The sequence below is a fragment of the Mus musculus genome, chromosome 18, assembly GCF_000001635.26.
Source record: "Mus musculus strain C57BL/6J chromosome 18, GRCm38.p6 C57BL/6J".
Classification (NCBI taxonomy): domain Eukaryota; kingdom Metazoa; phylum Chordata; class Mammalia; order Rodentia; family Muridae; genus Mus; species Mus musculus.
This window is the reverse complement of record NC_000084.6, coordinates 10,120,938-10,143,096: the sequence shown is the minus strand read 5'-3', so window position 1 is coordinate 10,143,096 and position 22,159 is coordinate 10,120,938. Positions and strand designations below refer to the sequence as shown.

At 35.6% G+C, this 22,159-nt stretch overlaps 1 protein-coding gene across 3 annotated transcripts in view; it reads left to right on the top strand.

The window, feature by feature from the left end:
* Rock1 (Rho-associated coiled-coil containing protein kinase 1) overlaps positions 1-22,159 on the top strand; it is a 117,851-nt gene that overhangs the window by 39,155 nt on the left and 56,537 nt on the right. For all 3 annotated transcript variants that reach the window (XR_001782350.2, NM_009071.2, XM_006525725.2), the window contains exons 3-10: positions 2,209-2,309; positions 2,784-2,921; positions 6,826-7,001; positions 8,597-8,681; positions 10,825-10,969; positions 11,429-11,567; positions 13,701-13,792; positions 20,329-20,488. Coding sequence is in view for 2 of the 3 variants with exons in the window: in NM_009071.2 (NP_033097.1) it covers positions 2,209-2,309; positions 2,784-2,921; positions 6,826-7,001; positions 8,597-8,681; positions 10,825-10,969; positions 11,429-11,567; positions 13,701-13,792; positions 20,329-20,488 (1,036 nt within the window). In the remaining variant the exon portion in view is untranslated. The remainder of the gene's footprint in view (positions 1-2,208; positions 2,310-2,783; positions 2,922-6,825; positions 7,002-8,596; positions 8,682-10,824; positions 10,970-11,428; positions 11,568-13,700; positions 13,793-20,328; positions 20,489-22,159) is intronic.

The following is a 22,159-nucleotide window of genomic DNA, read 5'->3' as shown; positions in this document are numbered from 1 at the left end:
AGAAACTATCGTCAACAATAAAAGAACCTCTGGTGGAATCACCATGCCTGACCTCAAGCTGTACTACAGAGCAATTGTGATAAAAACTGAATGGTACTGGTACATTGACAGACAGGCAGATCAATGGAATAGAATTGAAGACCCAGAAATGAACCCACACACCTATGGTCACTTGATCTTTGACAAAGGAGTTAAAACAGTGGAAAAAAGACAGCATTTTCAACAAATGGTGCTGGCTCAACTGGTGATTATCATGTGGAAGAATGCAAATTGATCCATTCTTATCTCCTTGTACAAAGCTCAAGTCTGATTGGATCAAGGAACTCAAAACCAGAGACACTGAAACTTATAGAGGAGAAAGTGGGGAAGAGCCTCGAAAATATGGGCACAGGGGAAAAATTCCTGAATAGAACAGCAAAGGCTTGTGCTGTAAGATCAAGAATCGACAAATGGGACCTCATTTGCAAAGCTTCTGTAAGGCAAAGGACACTGTCACTAAGACAAAAAGACCACCAACTGATTGGGAAAAGATCTTTACCAATCCTAAATCAGATAGGGGAATGATATCCAATATATATAAAGAACTCAAGAAGATGGACTCCAGAAAATCAAATAACCCTATTAAAAAATGGGGTACAGAGCTAAACAAAGAATTCACAACTGAGGAATACCAAATGGCTGAGAACCACCTGAAAAAATGTTCAACCTCCTTAATCAATTGGGAAATGCAAATCAAAACAACCCTGAAATTCCACCTCCCATTAGTCAGAATGGCTAAGATCAAAAACTCAGGTGACAGTAGATGCTGGCAAGGATGTGGAGAAAGAGGAAAGACTTCTCCATTGCTGGTGGGATTGCAGGCTTGTACAAGCACTCTGGAAATCAGTTTGGCGGTTCCTCAGAAAATTGGACATAGTACTACCAGAAGATCCAGCAATACCTCTCCTGGGTATATATCCAGAAGATGTTCCAACTTGTTATAAGGACACATGGTCCACTATGTTCATAGCAGCCTTATTTATAATAGCCAGAAGGCGGAAAGAACCCAGATGTCCCTCAACAGAGGAATGGATACAAAAAATGTGGTACATTTACACAATGGAGTACTATTCAGCTATTAAAAACAATGAATTTATGAAATTCTTAGGCAAATGGATGGATCTGGAGGATATCATTCATCGTTAAGTGTGGTAATGCAGTCAGAAAAGAACACACATGTACTCACTGATAAGTGAATATTAGTCCAGAAGCTCAGAATACCCAAGATACAATTTGCAAAATACATGAAACTCAAGAAGAATGAAGACCCAAGAGTGGACACTTCGATAATTTTTAGAAGGGGGAACAATATACCCATGGAAGGAGTTGCAGAGACAAAGTTTGGAGCTGAGACTGAAGGAACAACCATCCAGAGACTGCCCCACCTGGGGATCCATCCCATAAACAACCATCATACCCAGACAGCATTGCAGATGCCATCAGGAGCTTCCTGACAGGAGAGTGATATACCCGTCTCTTGAGAGGCTCTGACAGTGGCTGACTAATACATAAGTGGATGCTCACAGTCATCCATTGGATGGAGCACAGGGTCCCCAATGAAGGAGGTAGGGATAGTACCTTAAGAGCTGAAAGGGGTTGCAGCCCCCTAGGAGGACCAACATGAAATAACTAGTAACCCCAGAGCTCCCTCGGACTAAGCCATCAATCAAAGAAAACACACAGAGGGACTCGTGGCTCTTTCTGCATTTGTAGTAGAGGATGACCTAGTTGGTCACTAATGGGAGGAGAGGCCCTTGGTCCTGTGAAGTTTCTATGCTCCAGCATAGGGGAATGCCTGGGTCAGTAAGTGGGAGTGGGTGTGTTGGTGAGCAGGTGGAGCAGGGAGGGGATAGGGGATTTTTGGAGGGAAACTAGAAAAGGGGATAACATTTGAAATGTAAATAAAGAAAATATCTAATTTAAAAAAAACAAATTTTACATATATCAACCATTTCAAGTGAGAGTGTACTGGGCCTCAAACAGAGGACCAAAAGAGTCAAGTCAATTTCACCATTGACCTAGATCCCAGCCCTAATTTGTAATGAAGTGGTTTTTTTTTATTGTGTTTTTGAGTAATTTGATTGTAATGTAAGTTATAGTATTATAATAATAATATAATAATAATCATTATAATAATGCCTTAATGATTTAATTATATTTTTCATTCAGATAAAGACACAATAAATAAAATTAGAGATTTACGGATGAAAGCAGAAGATTATGAAGTGGTAAAGGTAATCGGCAGAGGTGCATTTGGAGAAGTTCAATTGGTAGGTTACCTTACTCAGATATTTTTAAACACTACCTCATTTAACATACTATTTGGGAAAATAATTGTTTTCATAGAATTGTTTCTTTAAATGGCTCTGGCATTTTTGCCTAAGGTAAAACCTTTGGATTTATCAAAATAGTAGGAAAGTGTTTTCCCAAGCATTTCAATAAACATCTCATGTCTCTCTCTCTCACACACATAGAAATCTTTGCTCCTAATTCTTTGTAGAATGCAATGGGATAAAGTTTTATGAACAGGACAACATACATGATGGGACAGACTGGGAAATACAGGAACCAGAGTGTTGATTTATTTTTTTAATTGTGTTTGGGTAATTAAAGTCTTTACATTACCTAATTGTGATAAGCAGAAGAGAAGAAACAGAAATAGCTACATTATTAAAGTCCTGTAGTAAGTTGTTCACTGCAGCCCTTGAGCCATGTTGACTAATATTTTGTTTTCCATTTTAAAGGTGAGGCATAAATCCACTAGGAAGGTTTATGCTATGAAGCTGCTCAGCAAATTTGAAATGATTAAGAGATCGGATTCTGCTTTTTTCTGGGAAGAAAGGGACATCATGGCGTTTGCCAATAGTCCTTGGGTTGTTCAGGTATCATTTTCATTCTGTTTTCTTAATGCTGTACTAATTTGTATCTAAGAAATTTATTTTTTAGAACAGTAATAACTTAATAGTTGCTATAAAATTATCGTTATTTTTAAAGTCATAAAATTTATTTTGTTGAATTATGTTTAGAAAAGTCAGGACAAAATAATTAATTTTTTATAGAATTTAATCTGCTTTAAGGGAAGTATTCTACATTAACTTTAATAATGATTTTATTTTTAATGTGTAAACATGAGGTCCTCTTTTTCAGTAAGATGTGTCTCTTACTGAAATCAGAAGGTTGAGTTTCTCTGAGTCAACAAATATCCTGTGTTGGCCTTAAGTTTTTAGCACCAAGGAACATACACCCTAAGGTCAACATGGTATAGCACAGCCGTGCCATGAAATGCATGAGGCAGAGGCATAATGGTGTGGAGTTCTAGGAAAGACCCCATTTCCAAGGGAAATGACGTATGTCATAGTAGTATTGACTGCCATTGACCAAATTATTTAAAAATCATGAACTATAATTCCCTTGCTTATAAATATCAAACAGTCTTTAAGATTTTTTGTTTGTTTGTTTTTAAATTTTAGACAGGATCTTATGCTAGGCCCCCGGCTATGTAGCTAAGGGTAGCTTTGAAATCTGATCCTCCCACCTCTACTTCCCGAGTATTGAGATAATAGCACGTGCTACTTCTGGCTAATTGGTTATTTTAATTGTGAGATAAAGTCCCCACTAAATTATTCTGAGTTTTCTACTAATGCTTTGATCTCCATATCTTTTTATCTTTAATTTTGAAGTCTTTTTAAACTAGACTAGACCATTTCCAAGTTCCTAACATATTTTATAGTTTACTTACAGTATATATTGAAGACTAAGCATTGAAATAAACAGATTTGGAAAATGTCTATTTATATATAACATTTTTTAAAAGTCTTTTTGTGCATGTGTGTGCCTGAGTGTATATGCATACCACATGCTTGCAGGAACCCATGGAGACCAGAAGACACTGTTGGCTCTCCTAGAACTGGGGTTACAGATGGTTGTCAACTACTACGTGTGTGTTGGAAACTTAAACTCAGGTTTAGTTGCTCTGCAAGGAGCAACAAGTCTTATAACCACTGAACCATCTCTTTAGCTTCCCACATTTTAAACTTGAAGTCTCCGTTTTTTTATTACCTGTGTATATTAGGGTTCCTCAGCTTCAGTATTTCTGTGCCAGATAATGCTTTTTATCCCCCCCCCCCCTCTTTTTTGGTAAAATTTCTCTATGTTAGGTCAGGCCAACCTCAAACTGGGTCATTAAAGGCTCGTGACACCATATTTGACCTTAGATAATTCTTTATTATGAAGAACTATTGTACTACTTACTTTTCTGTTTCTGTTATAAACACCATGACTAAGCAACTCATAGCAGAAAGGTTTATTTGGGTTTATGGTTCCAGAGGGAGTCCATGACATCATGGTGGGAAGGCATGGCAGCAGGTGGGAATGGTGGCTTGAGGAAAAGGTGGGAGCTCATATCACGAACTGCAAACATAAAGCATAGTTGAACAAACTAGAAATGATGGGGCCCATTAACTTTTCAAAACCTTCCAGTGGTATACTTCTTAGAACAAGGCCACACATCCTAAGCTATTCCAAATGGCCATCAACTGAGGACCAAACTATTCAGAATACATGAACGAAGGGGGGCCATTATCATTCAAACCACTACAATTATCCTATGTATTACTCCTATTACTAGTGTGTTTATGATATTTGAGAACATCCTTATTTTCTACGAAGAATATACCAGTGGCAACTCTTCCCCATTCCTCATACTAATTGTGACAACTAAAATTGCATTTAAACATTGTTGAATATCCCTTGAATGGTAGGGGACAAGAGAGCAAGGAAGTAGTATTGCCTTTGGTTGATAACTTCTGAAAATTGTATGTTGAGTATTATATCTGCCAAAGATTAAAATATTTATGTCATAATTGTTCAGTTTGCAATTTAGATATCTTAGGACTTTGTTTTACTTATTACACTGTATATAAATGGGGTAAACTACCACCAAAATATCAATGCTTATTTAATTATGATGCTTAAGTTAAAAACTATACATTTTGTCTGGGACAGTCATGAAATGATACTTCTATTTATCCTTACTCCTAAATTTAGTTCAGTTGTTTTTTTTTTTTTAATTTAATGATATATGTGGGCATGTGTATTTGTTGAAGCAGAATGAGAACTGTAAGTGCCATTTGTCTACCTCTTTTGAAACAGGATCTCTCACTGGTGTGAAGTGCACCAATTAATTGATACTGGCTGGCCAGCAAGACCCAACTATCCTCTCTCAATCTTTCCAGCGCTGAGATTACAAGTGAATGCCAGCATGCCCTGCATTTTCACATGAGTTCTAGGGGTCAAACTCAGGTTCTTGTATTTGTAAAGGCAAGTGCTTTACCAGCTGAGCTATCTTGTCCCTGTGTAGTTTTTAAATTAGTGTAAGTGGGACTGCCAGGACTGCTCAGTGGGGAAAAGCATTTGTTCTTGTGAGCATGAAAACCTAAGTTCAAATCTCCAGCACCCATGTCAGCAGTTAAGAGCACAGCAGTAGGCTGCTCTTACACTGGACCCAGGTTTAGTTCCAATCATCCACATGGCAGCTCAACAACCATCTATAATTCTAGTTCCGAGGGATCTGTTGTCCTTTTCTGGCCTCCATAGACAATAGACATGCACTTTGTGCACAGGCTAATTTCAGACAAAATCCATATGCATAAAATAAAAATTACAAGGGGAAAAAGCTTGAATAAAGCTGCATGTGCCTACAATCCCAGCACTAGGGACAGAAACAGGCAGATCCGAAGAACTTGTTGGCCAATGAAACAGCAAGCTTCCAATTCAGCGGGAAACCTTATCTCACAGTGCCTTAAGGCAGAGTGATTGAGTGTCGTGCTCTGACTTCAGCATCCGCATACTTAATGTGACTCTACCACCACACACAGAGCATATAAACAAACATACAAAATAAGTGAAATAATTTAAAATAAACATAGAACTAAAATGATTAAACACTGTTGAGAAAATCAAACATGAAGGCTTTAAGAAGTCTATGTACATCTTGTGTTGTTTTTCCCTGGGGTTTGCTTTTAGTTTTGTTGTAAACTTGTGGTTACTTAAAATTTGTTTGATTTTATTTTTTTAAACTTCAGCCCTAAACACATAATAGATTAATGCTTGATATTCTTGACAATTCTTGCTAATGATTTGGTCTTCCTTCTAACAGTCCAGAAAGACAATTGTTGTTAATGATGGATTATTTTGTTTACTAGAAATTTGGTAAACCTGTGCCAGCTACCAGGCTTCTAGATGCCAGTTGAGTAGTAGATTTGTAAGTAAAAAACAGTTTAGTTCCTTCTTCTCTTGTAGAAGAGATTACAGTCAATCAGAAACATGGAGGAGAGGTTAAGCAGATTTCCAGAGCTAGGCACTAATGCACTACAGTGGAGCCAAAGCCCAGTTTATCAGACCTCAGCTCTCTGATGTTCCTAAGTAAACACTAAACTTCTCATGTGCATCTTAAAAAACCAGAAGTACAGTATTTCTTTGCCTAAGAAATTTGTTCCTTATTGAAACTAGTAGAAATAAAAACCTCAGCATAAAAAAAAAAATTAGATGTAGTATAGAGAGCTGTGAAGAGGAAATGATTCCAGTTGCCCCTTGGATATTCAGTTTATAGCTCTTTTGTGTGGATAGGGTCCTCGTGGCATTTAAGCTTGCCCTGAGTATTAGCCTGCACTTATAGCTATTCTACAGTTAAACCGTTTCCTTCCATCTTATGTTAGTATCTTTGGCAGGTTTTGTATGAAAACAAAATGTTGCAAAACTCATTCTTTTTTTTTTTTTAATTTGTAGCTTTTTTATGCATTCCAAGATGACCGGTATCTCTACATGGTGATGGAGTACATGCCTGGCGGAGACCTTGTCAACCTGATGAGCAACTATGACGTGCCTGAAAAATGGGCAAGATTCTATACTGCAGAAGTAGTTCTTGCATTGGATGCAATCCATTCCATGGGTTTTATTCATAGGTAAGTTATAAATTCTTTCAGTTTCTTATTTTTTGAAAGGAATAGTTGAAAGAAAATGTAAACATCACTTAATTGATATTTCCTATTTCCAATCTAAATAATTTCCTCCCTGTAACACAGATGGCATTTTAGAATTGTAGTGCATTTAGTTTAATCTTTTTATAAATAATATTCTTTAATAATCTTAGTCTAATTTTGTAGCTTCTGTACTGTACATTAAAAAAAAGTAAAATTGTGGGCTGGAGAGATAGCTCAGTGGTTAAGAGCACTGACTGCTCTTCCAGAGGTCCTGAGTTCAATTCCCAGCAACCACATGGTGGCTCACAACCATCTGTAATGGGATCTGATGCCCTCTTCTGTGTGTCTGAAGAGAGCAACAGTGTGCTCGCATACATTAAGTAAATAAATCTTTTTTAAAAAGTTGTAAAGTGATTTCTAAAAGTTGTGTGATGAACATTTTGTTGCCATATTATCCATAATAGGTTTGTTCTGTTTCACACTCTTCCTTTACTCAATCACTCTCTCTCATACTTTAATATCTTTTTATACCCCTATGACTTCTCCAGTATCCATACTATGGTCTGTTATGGTCTTCCTATAAGGAGTCCCTTAAAAATGAAAAAAATTTAAGACAAATAACTAATTAAATTTTATATTACACTCAGAAAATTTTTGCATCTTTAAAAATTGTGTATCTTAGTAGGTTCTCTACAGAATTGTTTGTGTCTAAATTTACTCTCAAGCACAAGGTAATGAAACCATTCTAGGATGGCCCTAAGTTGCATGAAAATATTATTTCATATTTTGGGGATTTAAATCATGAACTACTTTTCTCATGTGTAAAATATAAGCAAACAACACTTACTGAGGTCACTTTTGCTGAGGTCACTTATAGGAATGTGGTTGAGGGGTTATTTTCAGGAACATAAACGTTTACAGTGACAACCCTACTGAAAAAAGTCTTTCATTCCCCAGGCAAACATTATCAGTAGCTCCTGAGAGAGCTGAGGCTGGGATTTTTTTAAAAATACAATTTATTAAAGTAATGAATAACTAAAGATACATTCATTGTAATTTAATTTATTCTGAAAACATTCCTTGAGTCTTATGTGCAGCTACTGTGCTGCATATCAGGGATCCCAAATGAAAGTGAATTAGATTCTGTTATTATAATGTTTTGTCTGACATTTATATCTAGATGATATATATTTTTGTGCTTAATCTCTCAAATTACTCATTTTCTTACCATCAAACTATAGCTCAGGCCTTTAACCCTAGCACTTGAGAGGCAGAAGCAGGCGGATCTCTGAGTTAGAGACCAGTTTGGTCTAAAGTTCCAGGACAGCCTGGGCTATACTGAGAAACCTTGTCTTGAAAAAACAAACAACTAAAGCAAACGACCTTTTAAAAATTAAAAAAAAAAAAAGGCAGTATGTAAAGGAATGCTTTGGTGTACAATAGTGTCTAGGTGTGTGGATAAGGAGCACGTGTAGATAGGTTAAGAGGACTTGATCTGAAGTAACTGCTTTATGGCTTTTATCAATGTCTGATCTGTTTTAGCAGTATTTTGTTTTTTTTGTTTTTCTCTCCCTCAGAGATGTAAAGCCTGATAACATGCTGCTGGATAAGTCTGGACATTTGAAGTTAGCAGATTTTGGTACTTGTATGAAGATGAATAAGGTTAACTTTAAAATTCTAATTTTGTTTTCTAATTCAAGATAGTATTTCTTTAGAAAGTCCTATTAAGAATTCACTAACCATGGGCCCTGGAAAGAGCTCAGTGGTTAAGGGCAGTGGCTGCTCTTCCAGAGGTCCTGAGTTCAATCCCCAGCAACCACATGGTGGCTCACAACCATCTAGCAGGTGTATATGCAGATGGAGCACTCACATGTACTCATAGACATAAAAATAAATAAATCGCTGGTCGTGGTGGCGCATGCCTTTGATCCCAGCACTTGGGAGGCAGAGGCAGGTGGATTTCTGAGTTCTAGGCCAGCCTGGTCTACAAAGTGAGTTCCAGGACAGCCAGGGCTATACAGAGAAACCCTGTCTTGAAAAACAAAAAACAAAAATAAATAAATCTTAAAAAACAACAACAAAAAAAGAATTTACTAACCAGCTGGGTGGTGGTGGTGGTGGTGCTCGCCTTTAATCCTAGTCCTTGGGTGGCAGAGACAGGTGGATCTCTGAGTTCGAGGCCAGCCTGGTTTACCGAATTCCAGGACAGCCATTGGTACACAGAAACCTGTCTCAAAAAACAAAACAAACAAGAGAATTCACTGGATTTGTTCAGAATCACTGTGACCATATTTGTTGTTCTTAACACCATAGTTTCAGTGTTGTATTCATAACTAGTCAGTAGTTTACCCTTTCTATTTAGGGCAAATGTAGATTGCCAGATTGACTAACACTTTCATAACAACTCATTATACACATTACTGGTAACTAGAAATGGAATTAATGTAAATGTCACTAAGTGTTAAAATTAAGACCGACATAAAAGTTAGATTTAGATGTCTTAGAAATATTTTATGAAGACTTTAGTTGTCTTCTCTTGACATATAAAATTTTGTCACTCAGTTTAAAAGTGAGCTGTAAGAGAGACTTAACACTCACTGTTTCTGTAATTTATACACACAGCTGGAAGGAAAATGCTACCTTTTTTCTTTGGTTGTAAAGGCTTATGTATTTCACAACAGAATAGCTAGAAATGTGTAGTTATCGTTTTGAAAGATATATTAAAAGGAAGCATTACATGCAAACTAGTGTGTCAGCATTTATTTTTAATTCAATTGCATTAATAAAGTAGGTAATATAAATAATTTTGGAAGAGGACATTAAAATGTAGATCAAGTTCTTTGCCCTATGTACTGCTCCATTTCATATCTGTACAATTAGCTTTTGTGTACTTTTATCACAGTTTCTACCATAGTTAAATCAGTCAGATATTTTGGTCAAAAAATAATGAAATATTTATATTCACTAAAATGATTTGTTATGTAATCTCAATCTGGTTGCCTTGATTTTTGTCTCTGGAATTACTATGCAGTCATCATATTAGCAGCTAGAATTAGAAATGGTGGCATCTAGTGAGTACTATAAAACAAAAACATGGATTTGTGCACTCACTGATATTTATATAATTAGGTTGTATATGCAGTATATATGTGCAATGTACATTTAGGTTTTTTTCATGTTTGCACTTTAAAAATATTTTTGTTAGCACACAAAAGTGAGTTTTACTGTGCTGTTTCCATGTATTATCCTTTGTATTCATCTGCAACATCCTGTGCTTCCTTACTGGTCCCCCTCCTGTGAATACTGTTCTCCTTGGTTCTCATGTCAGTTGTATTTCATTGTCATCATTCTTTGCTTCCCTTGCCTTCTTTCTTCTCATGGTCTCTTTACTGCCTTGACGTTGCACACAGGATTGTGTGTACAAATATTTACATGTATCTGTGATACACACAAACACACACACACACACACACACGAGCTTAAACCTAGATTCAACATGTGCTAGAAGGAATGGATTTGTCTTTGTGAGTCTCATTACTTTGCTTTACATGACTTTTAGATCATTCACTTCCCTGAAGATGCCATGATTTCATCTTTTTATATAGCGGGATAAATTCCATTGCTTATTACTGCATTGTTTCTACTCATCTAATAATGGATTTCTAGACTCTCTGTTTCTTAGCAATTATGAATAATGTGTTAGATTTTGATACGGCATTTATAACACAGTTCTTCTTCGGGTTATATTAAGAAGAAAGCCACTCAGAATTATTAACTGCTAATCTAGGCTTGCTGCTCCTCTTAGGAAGGTATGGTACGATGTGACACAGCAGTTGGAACACCTGATTATATCTCACCCGAAGTATTAAAATCCCAAGGCGGTGATGGCTATTATGGACGAGAGTGTGACTGGTGGTCAGTTGGGGTATTTCTATATGAAATGCTCGTAGGTGAGTAAAGCAGGGTTTTATTTTAGTTTTGTCTGTATGTGTGGGGACATGCTTTAATATTATTTTATGTGTATGGGTATTTTATCTGATGTTTGTTATGTACCATAAGTATGCCTAGTGTAGCAGCAAGTGTTCTTAAGGCATCTCTCGAACTCCTGTTTTTGTTTTAAGTATCTAATGTTATTCATCCCAAACCCACCACTTGGCTTTCTCTACTTACAATATTAAATTTTTAGGAAATAAACAAGATCCCTAACCTGTTTTGTCTGTTGTAAAAGCTATTTATAGGCTAATTTTGTGATGTGTTCATTTTTCTATATTAAGTGTATACTTTTAGTTTAACAAGTTATTGTTTGTTTGTTTGTTTGTTTTAAAACCAGGTAACTGATTCTTCCTTTAAAATACGTATTTTTGTAAATGTATTTCTTTGGCTTTCTTTTTTCTGTCAATGTTTTTCAGGTGACACACCTTTCTATGCAGATTCTTTGGTTGGGACTTACAGTAAAATTATGAACCATAAAAATTCACTTACTTTCCCTGATGATAATGACATATCAAAAGAGGCAAAAAATCTCATTTGTGCCTTCCTTACAGACAGGTAAATAATTTTGACACTGAGTTTGCTTTTGTCATTATTACAGTGTGCACGCTTATGCCCCAGCATACAAATGAGCTCTCCTCTCCTCTCAAATCTAAGTTGTCAGGCTCCCACAGCATGCGCTTTCCCTGCTCAGCCGTCTCATCAGCTTATACACTTGTTTAAGTTCTAAAGCGTTCTCATTTTGCTGCTCAGTTTTAAGGTCCATACTTGACCTCTCTTGGCTTATGGACGGACTATTAGAATATAAAAGCTGATGTCTTGAAAGTTTATGAGAATAAAGCCTAATACAAGGTTAGGGTATCCTGGTGTCTTAAGCCTGTCAGCTTACTGCACATAAGCAGTCAGCTGATGGCCAGATAGATAATTGTTTGTTTTAACTTGGTTAATTATCAGACTGATAATTAGCAAATCCTAGGGTTTTGTTTTTGTTTTTTTGGTTTTTTTGTCCTTCCCACACAGCCCTTGCTTTGTAAATCACACTGGCCTTGAATTCACAGAGAAAACTGCTTCTGCCTCCCAAGTGCTGGAGTTAACATTACCTGACACCACATCCAGCTAGGCTTTTTACCCCTTTTTATTCTTGATGTACTAAAACCTCTGGAATCTGGGTGCATCTTTACACTAATCGAAAGCATGTTTCCCTTAGTTAAGAAAAAGTGATGACACTCCTTCAATTTATGACAGCTTTGATTTGGTAATTGATAATATTTAAATGAGTGCCTTTCTTGTAGACATAGCTATTGTGTCTTCTAGCTGCAACAAGTGCTTATGAATGTATGTGTTTTTAATTTAAAAAGTGGAGCATTGTATACACTTTTGTAGTTTACTGTAATATTTATGTTGCAGTGCTGGAAATTGAATCCAGGACTTAAGATACAGAACAGGGAACTGAGAGTTTAGTTCAGTCAATTACTTATGTAAGAACTTGGATTTAATTCTCTTTAATTTATGCATTAATAATTAAAAACAAAGAACAATCAAATGACTTTTAAGTTTATGTTGAATGTTGATCATATATTGTTAGCTTTAGTTGCAGAAGCATAGCACTTATAAGTATATTTCAATTTGAGGATTACTTTAATTAAAATTAATTTATCCTCAGTATGTTGTTGCTTGAGAGGCAGTTTTTAGATTTTTTGCATTTTAATGTAAGGAACTATCTTGTGCTGTATGTTTGGTGCTAGCCAAATAGGAATTAACAAGTTGCATGGTATCTGCTTCAAGTAACCTTATAGTTCTCTTGTGAGGAAGTAGACATTGTGCGGTGGTAATTACAGTGAGGTGTAAGCACTGTGTGCCAGAGGATCTGGCCTGAAAGAGTCAGTGAGCACTCCTAACAAAGTGTTACACATACAAAGCAGTGTTTTTAACTTTTCAAAAATTTGGATTTGAAGGTATTCCACTTAAGCCCTGATAGATAACATGTGGCAAGTTATCTACCAAGTCCCCATTTTCACTTCTGTTGAAGGCAAGTTTTAGTTCATGATGCTTTCCAAAGGGTTTTGGGTTTTGTTTCTGTTCATTTTAAGATGGATGTGAGTTACTGTTTGGCTGCAGGCGGAATCCAGGACTCTAAATGCTATGTGACTGGACTACAGTCTCACTGTAGCTCTAGCTGATCTTGAGCTTTAAATCCTCCTGCCTCTCTGTACGCATACTATCAGGATAGAGTCATTTTCCCCATGTCCCGCTTTGCTATTATCAGGTTTTGATTGGTAAAAAATACTGAATAATTTTTAAAAATAAAGTGTAAATTAAAATTTTAAATGTGTTTCTGGAATTTTTGGTAGAATTTGATATGTATTAAAGTTGTTTACACAAAAATTTACCACAAGCTTTAAGAACAATTAAAAGTCATTGTGTTTGACTCATCGTATAAGCTTGTTTTTCTGAATTTTATTATCAATAGGAAATGAGAACAAGTCTGTACTTTTATGTATTTTTCCCTTTTAAAAATATTTCTTTAAAGTTAGTCTGTGCTTTATTTTTCTGAAAACTTTGCTGATAATAGACTTTATAGGTGACAGAACTGCTCAGGTTTGGTGTCTGTCATGAAGTTATAATAAGATCTTTTTATGATTATACAAGTTACAATAAGATCTTAAATGATTAATTTTCTCCTCCTTTTAGAGAAGTGAGATTGGGCAGAAATGGTGTAGAGGAAATCAAACGTCATCTCTTCTTCAAAAATGATCAGTGGGCTTGGGAAACGCTCCGAGACAGTAAGTTCTTTTTTCCCTGGACATTCAAGCGTATTTGAAAGTAGTTACAGTAAGTTGAAAGTTCCTTACAAAATATTTGCATATAGTTGGTGAAAATAAACTCACAAATTGCCTAAACCTAGTTAAAAAGAGCACCTGGTAATTCTGGAGACCTTTATGGAGCTGTGCCCCTCATGTCCCTTGTACAGCATACATACTGATGGAAATGGAGTTGGGCTCAACAGTCATAGTTGATACTTGAGCATTTTTGAGTTGCCCTTCATTTAGGCTTCGTCATTTCTATAGGAAAATAATAAGTAGGAACAAATGGACAAGTTTTCTCCTGGTTCAACTAAAACTTAAGCTGTAAGTTGCCTGTATTACTGCTAAGTCCAGAATATAACTCAGTTTTATTTATATTTACATTGGAACTTGGAGAGCTTTGCAGAATGCAGTTGTAAAATAAATATAGTATGCTAGAATTTAATTGTTAGTCATTATAGAACATTTTCTTATTTTTTATAAAACAGTTCAATTATGAGGTGATCTGAAGAAAACTTTACATTGCACAGTTATATTAAAATCACACACATATATATACATATATATACATATATATACATATATATACACACATATATATATTTTTTTTTTTTAAATTTTTGGGGGGGGTTTTCGAGTCAGGGTTTCTCTGTATAGTCCTGGCTGTCCTGGAACTCACTTTGTAGACCAGGCTGGCCTCAAACTCAGAAATCCGCCTGCCTCTGCCTCCCAAGTGCTGGGATTAAAGGCGTGCGCCACCACTGCCCGGCTTATAATATTTTTATTATGATTATGTATATGCTGTATTGTATATTTCATAATATAATCATATTGTGTATTATATAATCACATATATAATTATATAAACATGTAAAATATATTAAATGTATATTATACATCATAATTATGATTATAAGATTATTATGCTGTACATTAGCATCAAGGTATATAATAGTACTACAGACGACCCAGACTTAGAAGAATAAGAATTCATCTTTTTCCATACTGAAGTTTCAGAAGTTTTTGTTTGTTGTTGGTTTTTTTTGTTTGGTTGGTTTTTTATTTTTCCTTTTTACTTATCAAAAGAAGGATACTGCTGCTAGCCCATCACCTATGAATAGTAAGGGAAATGAGCTTTCCTGGATAGGAACAGTAGGACTGTGGAATTCATTGAGACAATAAGTGGTAGTTCTTTTTTTTTTTTTTCCATTTTTTATTAGGTATTTAGCTCATTTACATTTCCAATGCTATACCAAAAGTCCTCCATACCCACCTCCCCCCACTCCCCTACCTACCACTCCCCCTATTTGGCCCTGGCGTTCCCCTGTACTGGGGCATATAAAGTTTGCAAGTCCAATGGGCCTCTCTTTGCAGTGATGGCCGACTAGGCCATCTTTTGATACATATGCAGCTAGAGACAAGAGCTCCAGGGTACTGCTTAGTTCATATTGTTGTTCCACCTATAGGGTTGCAGATCCCTTTAGTTCCTTGGGTGCTTTCTCCAGTTCCTCCATTGGGGGCCCTGTGGTCCATTCAATAGCTGACTGTGAGCATCCACTTCTGTGTTTGCTAGGCCCCCGCATAGTCTCACAAGAGACAGCTATATCTGGGTCCTTTCAGCAAAATCTTGCTAGTGTATGCAATGGTGTCAGCGTTTGGAAGCTGATCATGGGATGGATCTCTGGATATGGCAATCACTAGATGGTCCATCCTTTCGTCACACTTCCAAATTTTGTCTCTGTAACTCCTTCTATGGGTGTTTTGTTTCCTATTCTAAGAAGGGGCAAAGTGTCCACGCTTTGGTCTTCGTTCTCTTGAATTTCATGCGTTTAGCAAATTGTATCTTATATCTTGGGTATCCTAAGTTTCTGGGCTAATATCCACCTATCAGTGAGTACATATTGTGAGAGTTCCTTTGTGATTGGGTTACCTCACTCAGGATGATGCCCTCCAGGTCCATCCATTTGGCTAGGAATTTCATAAATTCATTCTTTTTAATAGCTGAGTAGTACTCCATTGTGTAAATGTACCACATTTGCTGTATCCATTCCTCTGTTGAGGGGCATCTGGGTTCTTTCCAGCTTCTGGCTATTATAAATAAGGCTGCTATGAACATAGTGGAACATGTGTCCTTCTTACCGGTTGGGGCATCTTCTGGATATATGCCCAGAAGAGGTATTGCTGGATCTTCCGGTAGTACTATGTCCAATTTTCTACTTGAGAAAAATTTTAAATAAATTTTGAAGTCCATGATGTACATTTGTAGTTTTAGTGATGTATTGTAGTTGTCAACAATTACTAAAAGAAACAGGTGCATTGTTTATAATATATCATATTTTGTTCTGTAGTATAAAATCACTCATGAAGAAGGGAAAACTACTCCAGAGATCAGTAGATTGTACTATAGCAAGGAGTGTCAATGATTGTCCTTATAGGCCTATTAGAGAAGCGATAGCAGCAGCGTGACCTTGGGAGATCTCATTAACAGTTGCATCCAGTCAAGAAATGTGCAACAGAAAACAATAAACCACATAATAAACCACTCTACAAGTAGGATGGTTTTACATATAAGTATTATATATAAATGTATGATTATATTTTTTATATATAAAATACTTTTTGTGACTGGCTTGTTTGACCTAGCAGACATTTGTCTGTCTTGTCTTTGTTGCAGTATTAATCATAGTTAACCATTGTTTATATGTGTGTGCCATTTGTTAAATCTATCAGTCAATAAACATTTAGATTACTCTCTAGCTCTTGTTATCTATTTTTCCACCAATGTTTATTTTGAAATATGTTATGTTATAACTATTTTATAATTATGTAGAGTATATATGGATACTTGAAGAAATGTCTACTTGAGTAATTATCAACAAAAAGGAATTGAAGAATCATTTTGCATTTCTGATGTTAGGTTTTTGAACACTCAGTCATTACCCACCCTGATGCTTTCTCAGAGTGGTTTTGGTTTGCAGTTTCCTATTGACTACTGATAGGATATGGAAGTTAAACACGTCCATGTTTGCTTATTGACCATATGTATAATTTTAAATTTTTCCCTCATTTTTAATTGGTTCAGTTTTGTATTATTTCTCTATGGAGTTTTTAAAATCACAGGTAAAAACATTTATTAATTATCTTGGCTTTTACATTCATCTATGTAGTTATCTTTTCCTATTTTTTCCTCATGGCTGAGATTATACTGTTGACTGTATGCATCTTCAAGTGGTTCTTTTATAGGTTCTCTTTATTTTGTATTCAGTTTCCTAGATGCATATATTGATATGTTTTACCAGATTTGAGGAGCTCTGGACAGTATTTCTTTAAATACTCTTTCTGCCTCTTTTTCTTCTCTTGTGCCAGATGTCTTATATGCCCATGTTGGTCACTTGACTGTGTGTTGCAATTCCTTTAGTCTGCTGACTTTTTATTCAGTGCCAGGATTTCTATTTCATTCTTTTTTGTATCACCTAACAGTTAAGACATCATTCTCCTGCTTCTTTATAGTTCATTGTCCATAGTATCTTTTAATGTTTATACAAATAAAGATTTATCATAAAATTGAGTTTAGTAGTTCAAATGTCTGGAGTTCCTGAGTGATGGTTTTTTTTTTTTTCCTCTAAAAATTCCCTGTGGCTGAACCATATGTCCTTTTTTTTTTTTTTTTTTTTTTTTAAAGCAAAATAACATACGTAATTTTTTGTTACGAGCTTGACATTTTGAACGTTATAGTGTTAACTCTCAAAATCACATTACTCCCCTAAAGGTTATGGGCTGTGATGAACATTGATTATCCAAACTGGCTTTATAAAGTCCATTTCCCTTGCTTTGTGTGATTACTATAATCTCTGTTCTGTTAGCCAATGACAGAAATTTCCTAGATACCAACATCATGAGTTCCTTGTTTGATTGGTTGGTTTCTTCCTTTCTTTCTTTCTTTCTTTCTTTCTTTCTTTCTTTCTTTCTTTCTTTCTTTCTTTTCCCTTTGTTTCCATTGTTCTTTTTTTTTTCCTAAAAGTTTTTAAACTCTCTCTCTCTCTCTCTCTGTGTGTGTGTGTGTGTGTGTGTGTGTGTGTGTGTATCAACAAATGCCAGAAGAGGGCATCTGAACCCCTGTAACTGAAATTAGAGGTGGTTGTGAGCCTCTTGATGAAGTGCTGGAAATAGAACTTGGGTCTTCTGCAAGAGCAGCAAATGCTCTTAACTCTGATCAATCTCTCTAGGTACTCTGAGTCACTCTGTTTATTAAACAGCCCCTGATTATTTTAAGGTATTATTAGATTAGTCTCAAGAAAGTTGCCTCTGACAGTTTTTGCCAACACAGTGTTTACTTCAATAGAAAAAGGTGTTTTTAGGATTCCCTCTTTGTTTTCTTGATGTCCGTTAGGTTATCGGTTATTTATTTACAAAGCCTGTATCTAATTACACTGTTGATAATAAGTCAGTAAAGTAGTCCTAACCTCACTAACTAGCTCTCACGTGATTAAATGACTTTATGCACAATCATAAACTGGCAACTCAGAAGCAGAGATTTCAGAACTCTATAAGGATGTCTTCCACTTACATCTCAACAGTTAAGGAAAGAAGGAAGAAAGGAAGGAGGGAGAAAAGAAAAAAAAAGAAAAACCTTTAAAGGTTTTAAACTACTCTGGTAGGCAGGTAAGATGGCTCATTAGATAAAGGTGCTTGTCACCAAAGGCCACCAGAATTTTTCCCAGGATCCACATAAGTACCTACAAGTTGTCCTCTGACCTCCATAATATGCCATGCCATGGACATGTATGCACACAAAAGTGAAGCATGATAAAATATTTTCTGAAAATTAAAACAACACCTCATAAGAAAATAGAGTCCATTGATAATGGCAAGAGAAAATAACATACTGGTTGGCTTCTTTAAAATATTATGTGATAGTTTTTACTAAAAACAGGCTTTGAAACTTCAGCGAATTGACTGAATAAATCTGTTTTGGGGTAACAGGGACTATTGTCCTTAGCATTATAAGCTATTTAACAGATATCAGTAGCATTTCTTACCATATCAATGATAGCTGCAAGTATATACAGATTTTGTCAAATGTTATTTCAGTGGACAAAAAATTCAGATGGAAAGATACTGCTTTAAGAAGTACGTTTACCAGGCATGGTGATACACAGCTTTAATCTTAAGCACTCAGGAGGCAAAGGTAAGCAGGTCTCAGTGAGTTTGAGACCAGCCAAGGTTGCCTCAAAAAACGAATAAAACAGTGAGAGGAATTCCCAAAGGAGGGAAGGAAGGTAAGAAAGATTGATTTTTGCCCAGACCATAATTTACTTGTCAAGGAGCAGTGATCTTTTATGTACTTCTCATTTTACAAATCAGGCAGTTGTTTTGACCATGAAAGTAGAAAACCCCCTTTCCCCTCTGTTGCTACTGTTGGTTAATGCTACAGCTTTGTTGGCCTAGCTCTGTTGCTTCGTTCCAAAGTTGGCCAAATAGTTTTGTGTTCCTAAGATTGTACTTGATAGATATTATTTTGCCTGGGTCTCAGTGATTAAAAAGAAAAATGGCATGTTTCTATAAGTAAAGCAGTGAAACAAGTTCTGTTGGTTTTGCTCATACTCATCTTTTTCTCTAAAGAAAGTGAAGTAATTGGACCTAAGGTAGTGATCCAGGAAAGGCTATATACTTTGGTTGGTGGGTCCAGACTGATGTTTGGGTTTTTTTGAAACAAGGTTTCTCTGTGTAGCCCTGGCTGTTCTGGAGCTCACTCAGTACACCAGGCTGGCCTGGAACTTAGATTTGTTGCCTCTGCCTTCCTAGTGCTGAGATTAAAGACATACACCACCACTGCCTAGCTTTATACTTAGATGTGCTCTTCTATATCATTCTCAAGCTCCAGAAAATATTAGAAATATTAATTTCACGTGGTATTTTCCTTTATTAGGTAAAAATCCTTTAACCACTCCCATCATGTGTGATTGCCTTCCTTCTCTTTATTTGTAGGACAACAAAGAAATAATTTTGATTTTTCAGTTTTCTCTGTAGCAAATTAACAACTTAAAAGAGTAATCCAGTACTTAAAATGGACCTTTTTTTACAAGCACATTTTGTTAGGCTGTATGTTCTGAAAATTAACATATGGATTCCCAAATGCTTTTGAGTATTTTAAGCTATGTTGTGTTTTGTAGCAAATCTTAATTTTACTTGTAGCATGAACCTTAAGCTTGATATATAAGTAACTGCAAAGATATAATTTTCATTTAATTTTGAAATCTAGTAAATCTTAGTATTGTAGAATTTAATGCATCATCAGTAGATAGTATGGATTCTGTTTGCTTGCTTTAGATGAAGTCTGTCTTGTTGCCCAGTTGTTTAGCTAGCCCTGAACTTCTGGGCTCAGCACTTGCTGAGCAGCCTCTTGAGTAGCTAGTATTATAGGTGTATGCTGCACTGCTGGGCTGCTATAGCTTTGTGCCACTTTATTTGTATACTAAGTTTGAAAAGAACAACTACTTTCTTTTTGTTTTTAGCTGTAGCACCAGTTGTGCCTGATTTAAGTAGTGACATTGATACTAGTAATTTTGATGACTTAGAAGAAGATAAAGGAGATGAAGAAACATTTCCTATTCCAAAAGCTTTTGTTGGCAATCAGCTACCTTTTGTAGGATTTACATATTATAGCAATCGTAGGTAAGTACACCAAGCAGTAATTTGGGGGTAAGTGATAATTCTTTTATAGTCACCATATTTTCTTAAAGATAACTATTGTTTTAAAGTGGGATTGACAGTATCTAAAGTTAGATCTTTTTAGTATGCCAATTTTTAAAAAGTAATTATTTTAATATAAGTACATTATAGCTGTATTCAGACACACCAGAAGAAGGCATCTGATCCCTTTACAGATGGTTGTGAGCACCATGTGGTTGCTGGGAATTGAACTCAGGGCCTCTGTAAGAACAGTCAGTGTTCCTAACCGCTGAGTCATCTCTCCAGACCCCATAAATTTTCACTTTTAATATTTGGTATTTGAGGTTTTTTCTTAGTCTCATTCATGTTAAGAGTATAGTTTTTCAGGAAAATTTATGTTGAATTATATGGCATATCTTCAAGTGAAAATAACAGATGAAATAATTATGTTAATACTGACATTTCAATTACTATTTTTATTGAAAGAGTTAACTGCTCAAAAATTTTAGAATAACATAATACATTTACCTAGCATTTTATCATAGTACTAATACTGCTGAAAGCCCATAATTTTTAGGTTTTGAAAATTAGTTTCTCCTTCCCCCTCAAAAAAGCCCAGAATATTTAATGAGCATTTCTATGAACTATAACATACAATAGTACCTATAGTGTTATGTTTGACAAATAACTGTAGCCTTTTATGTTTCCATCCCCTTAGATAGGGACAGCTTACCTAAACTCTGAGTTGTCTTAAGGGCAATGTGAATAAAAACTTAGTAAAACATAATTGTGCTTTGCATGAAGTAAGCACTCAGTATTTGCTGTTCCTAACTCATAACATCTATTGTTAGCTTCTGTTTTTACATGTACATAATAAGCTTAACCTTTAGCATATTTTGTTGTGTTGGGCATTCATCCATTCAACAGATATATCTGATAATTTGTTCTTTGTCACATGAATGGTCATACTATGGTACAGAATATGATATAGTACATGTCCAGTGAAGAAATGAATGAACTTATAATGTAAGTTCTACTTAACAGAAACAAAGTGCTAGACTAGTACTATGCAACAAAGTACTTCTGGTTTAAATCTGCACACCTGTTATTCTTCATTGTTTTAAACTTTTCTTGTTTTAAACATCAATTTATTTTTATTGCATGGTTTTAAATATTTGACTTACTTGGAATGATTATTAAATTTGAATAATTTCATGTTAACAAGTCTTATCATTTAAATCAGAACTTTCTTAATGATGGATTTGTGTCTACAGTAGAAATCAAGAAGGCAGTATAGTCTTGCCTCCTAAATTCATTTTCCCAAGATTTACTTAGCACTACACTGGGCACCGGAGCAACATCCCTCCTGGCTAGCTCACTTGAGCTTTGCCAATGAAAAAGACTACTGTTTAATCCCTTCCTCCTGACATTACATAATACTGTATCTACTTTATGCTGGCATATATAAACAGGAGGTCTTCTAGATAGGTTTTCCTAAAGTCTAATGTTATATGTTAAATTATCTAGGATATAATGGTGCTTTTATGTTTTTCTGAAAACAATATGTTGACAAACAATCTCCAGTATTTTTGAATTCTCTGTATGGAGTACAGCAGTTACTTTGTTTCTCTATACAAAGTTAATCTTTAGACAGTTTGTACTACATTATCATGC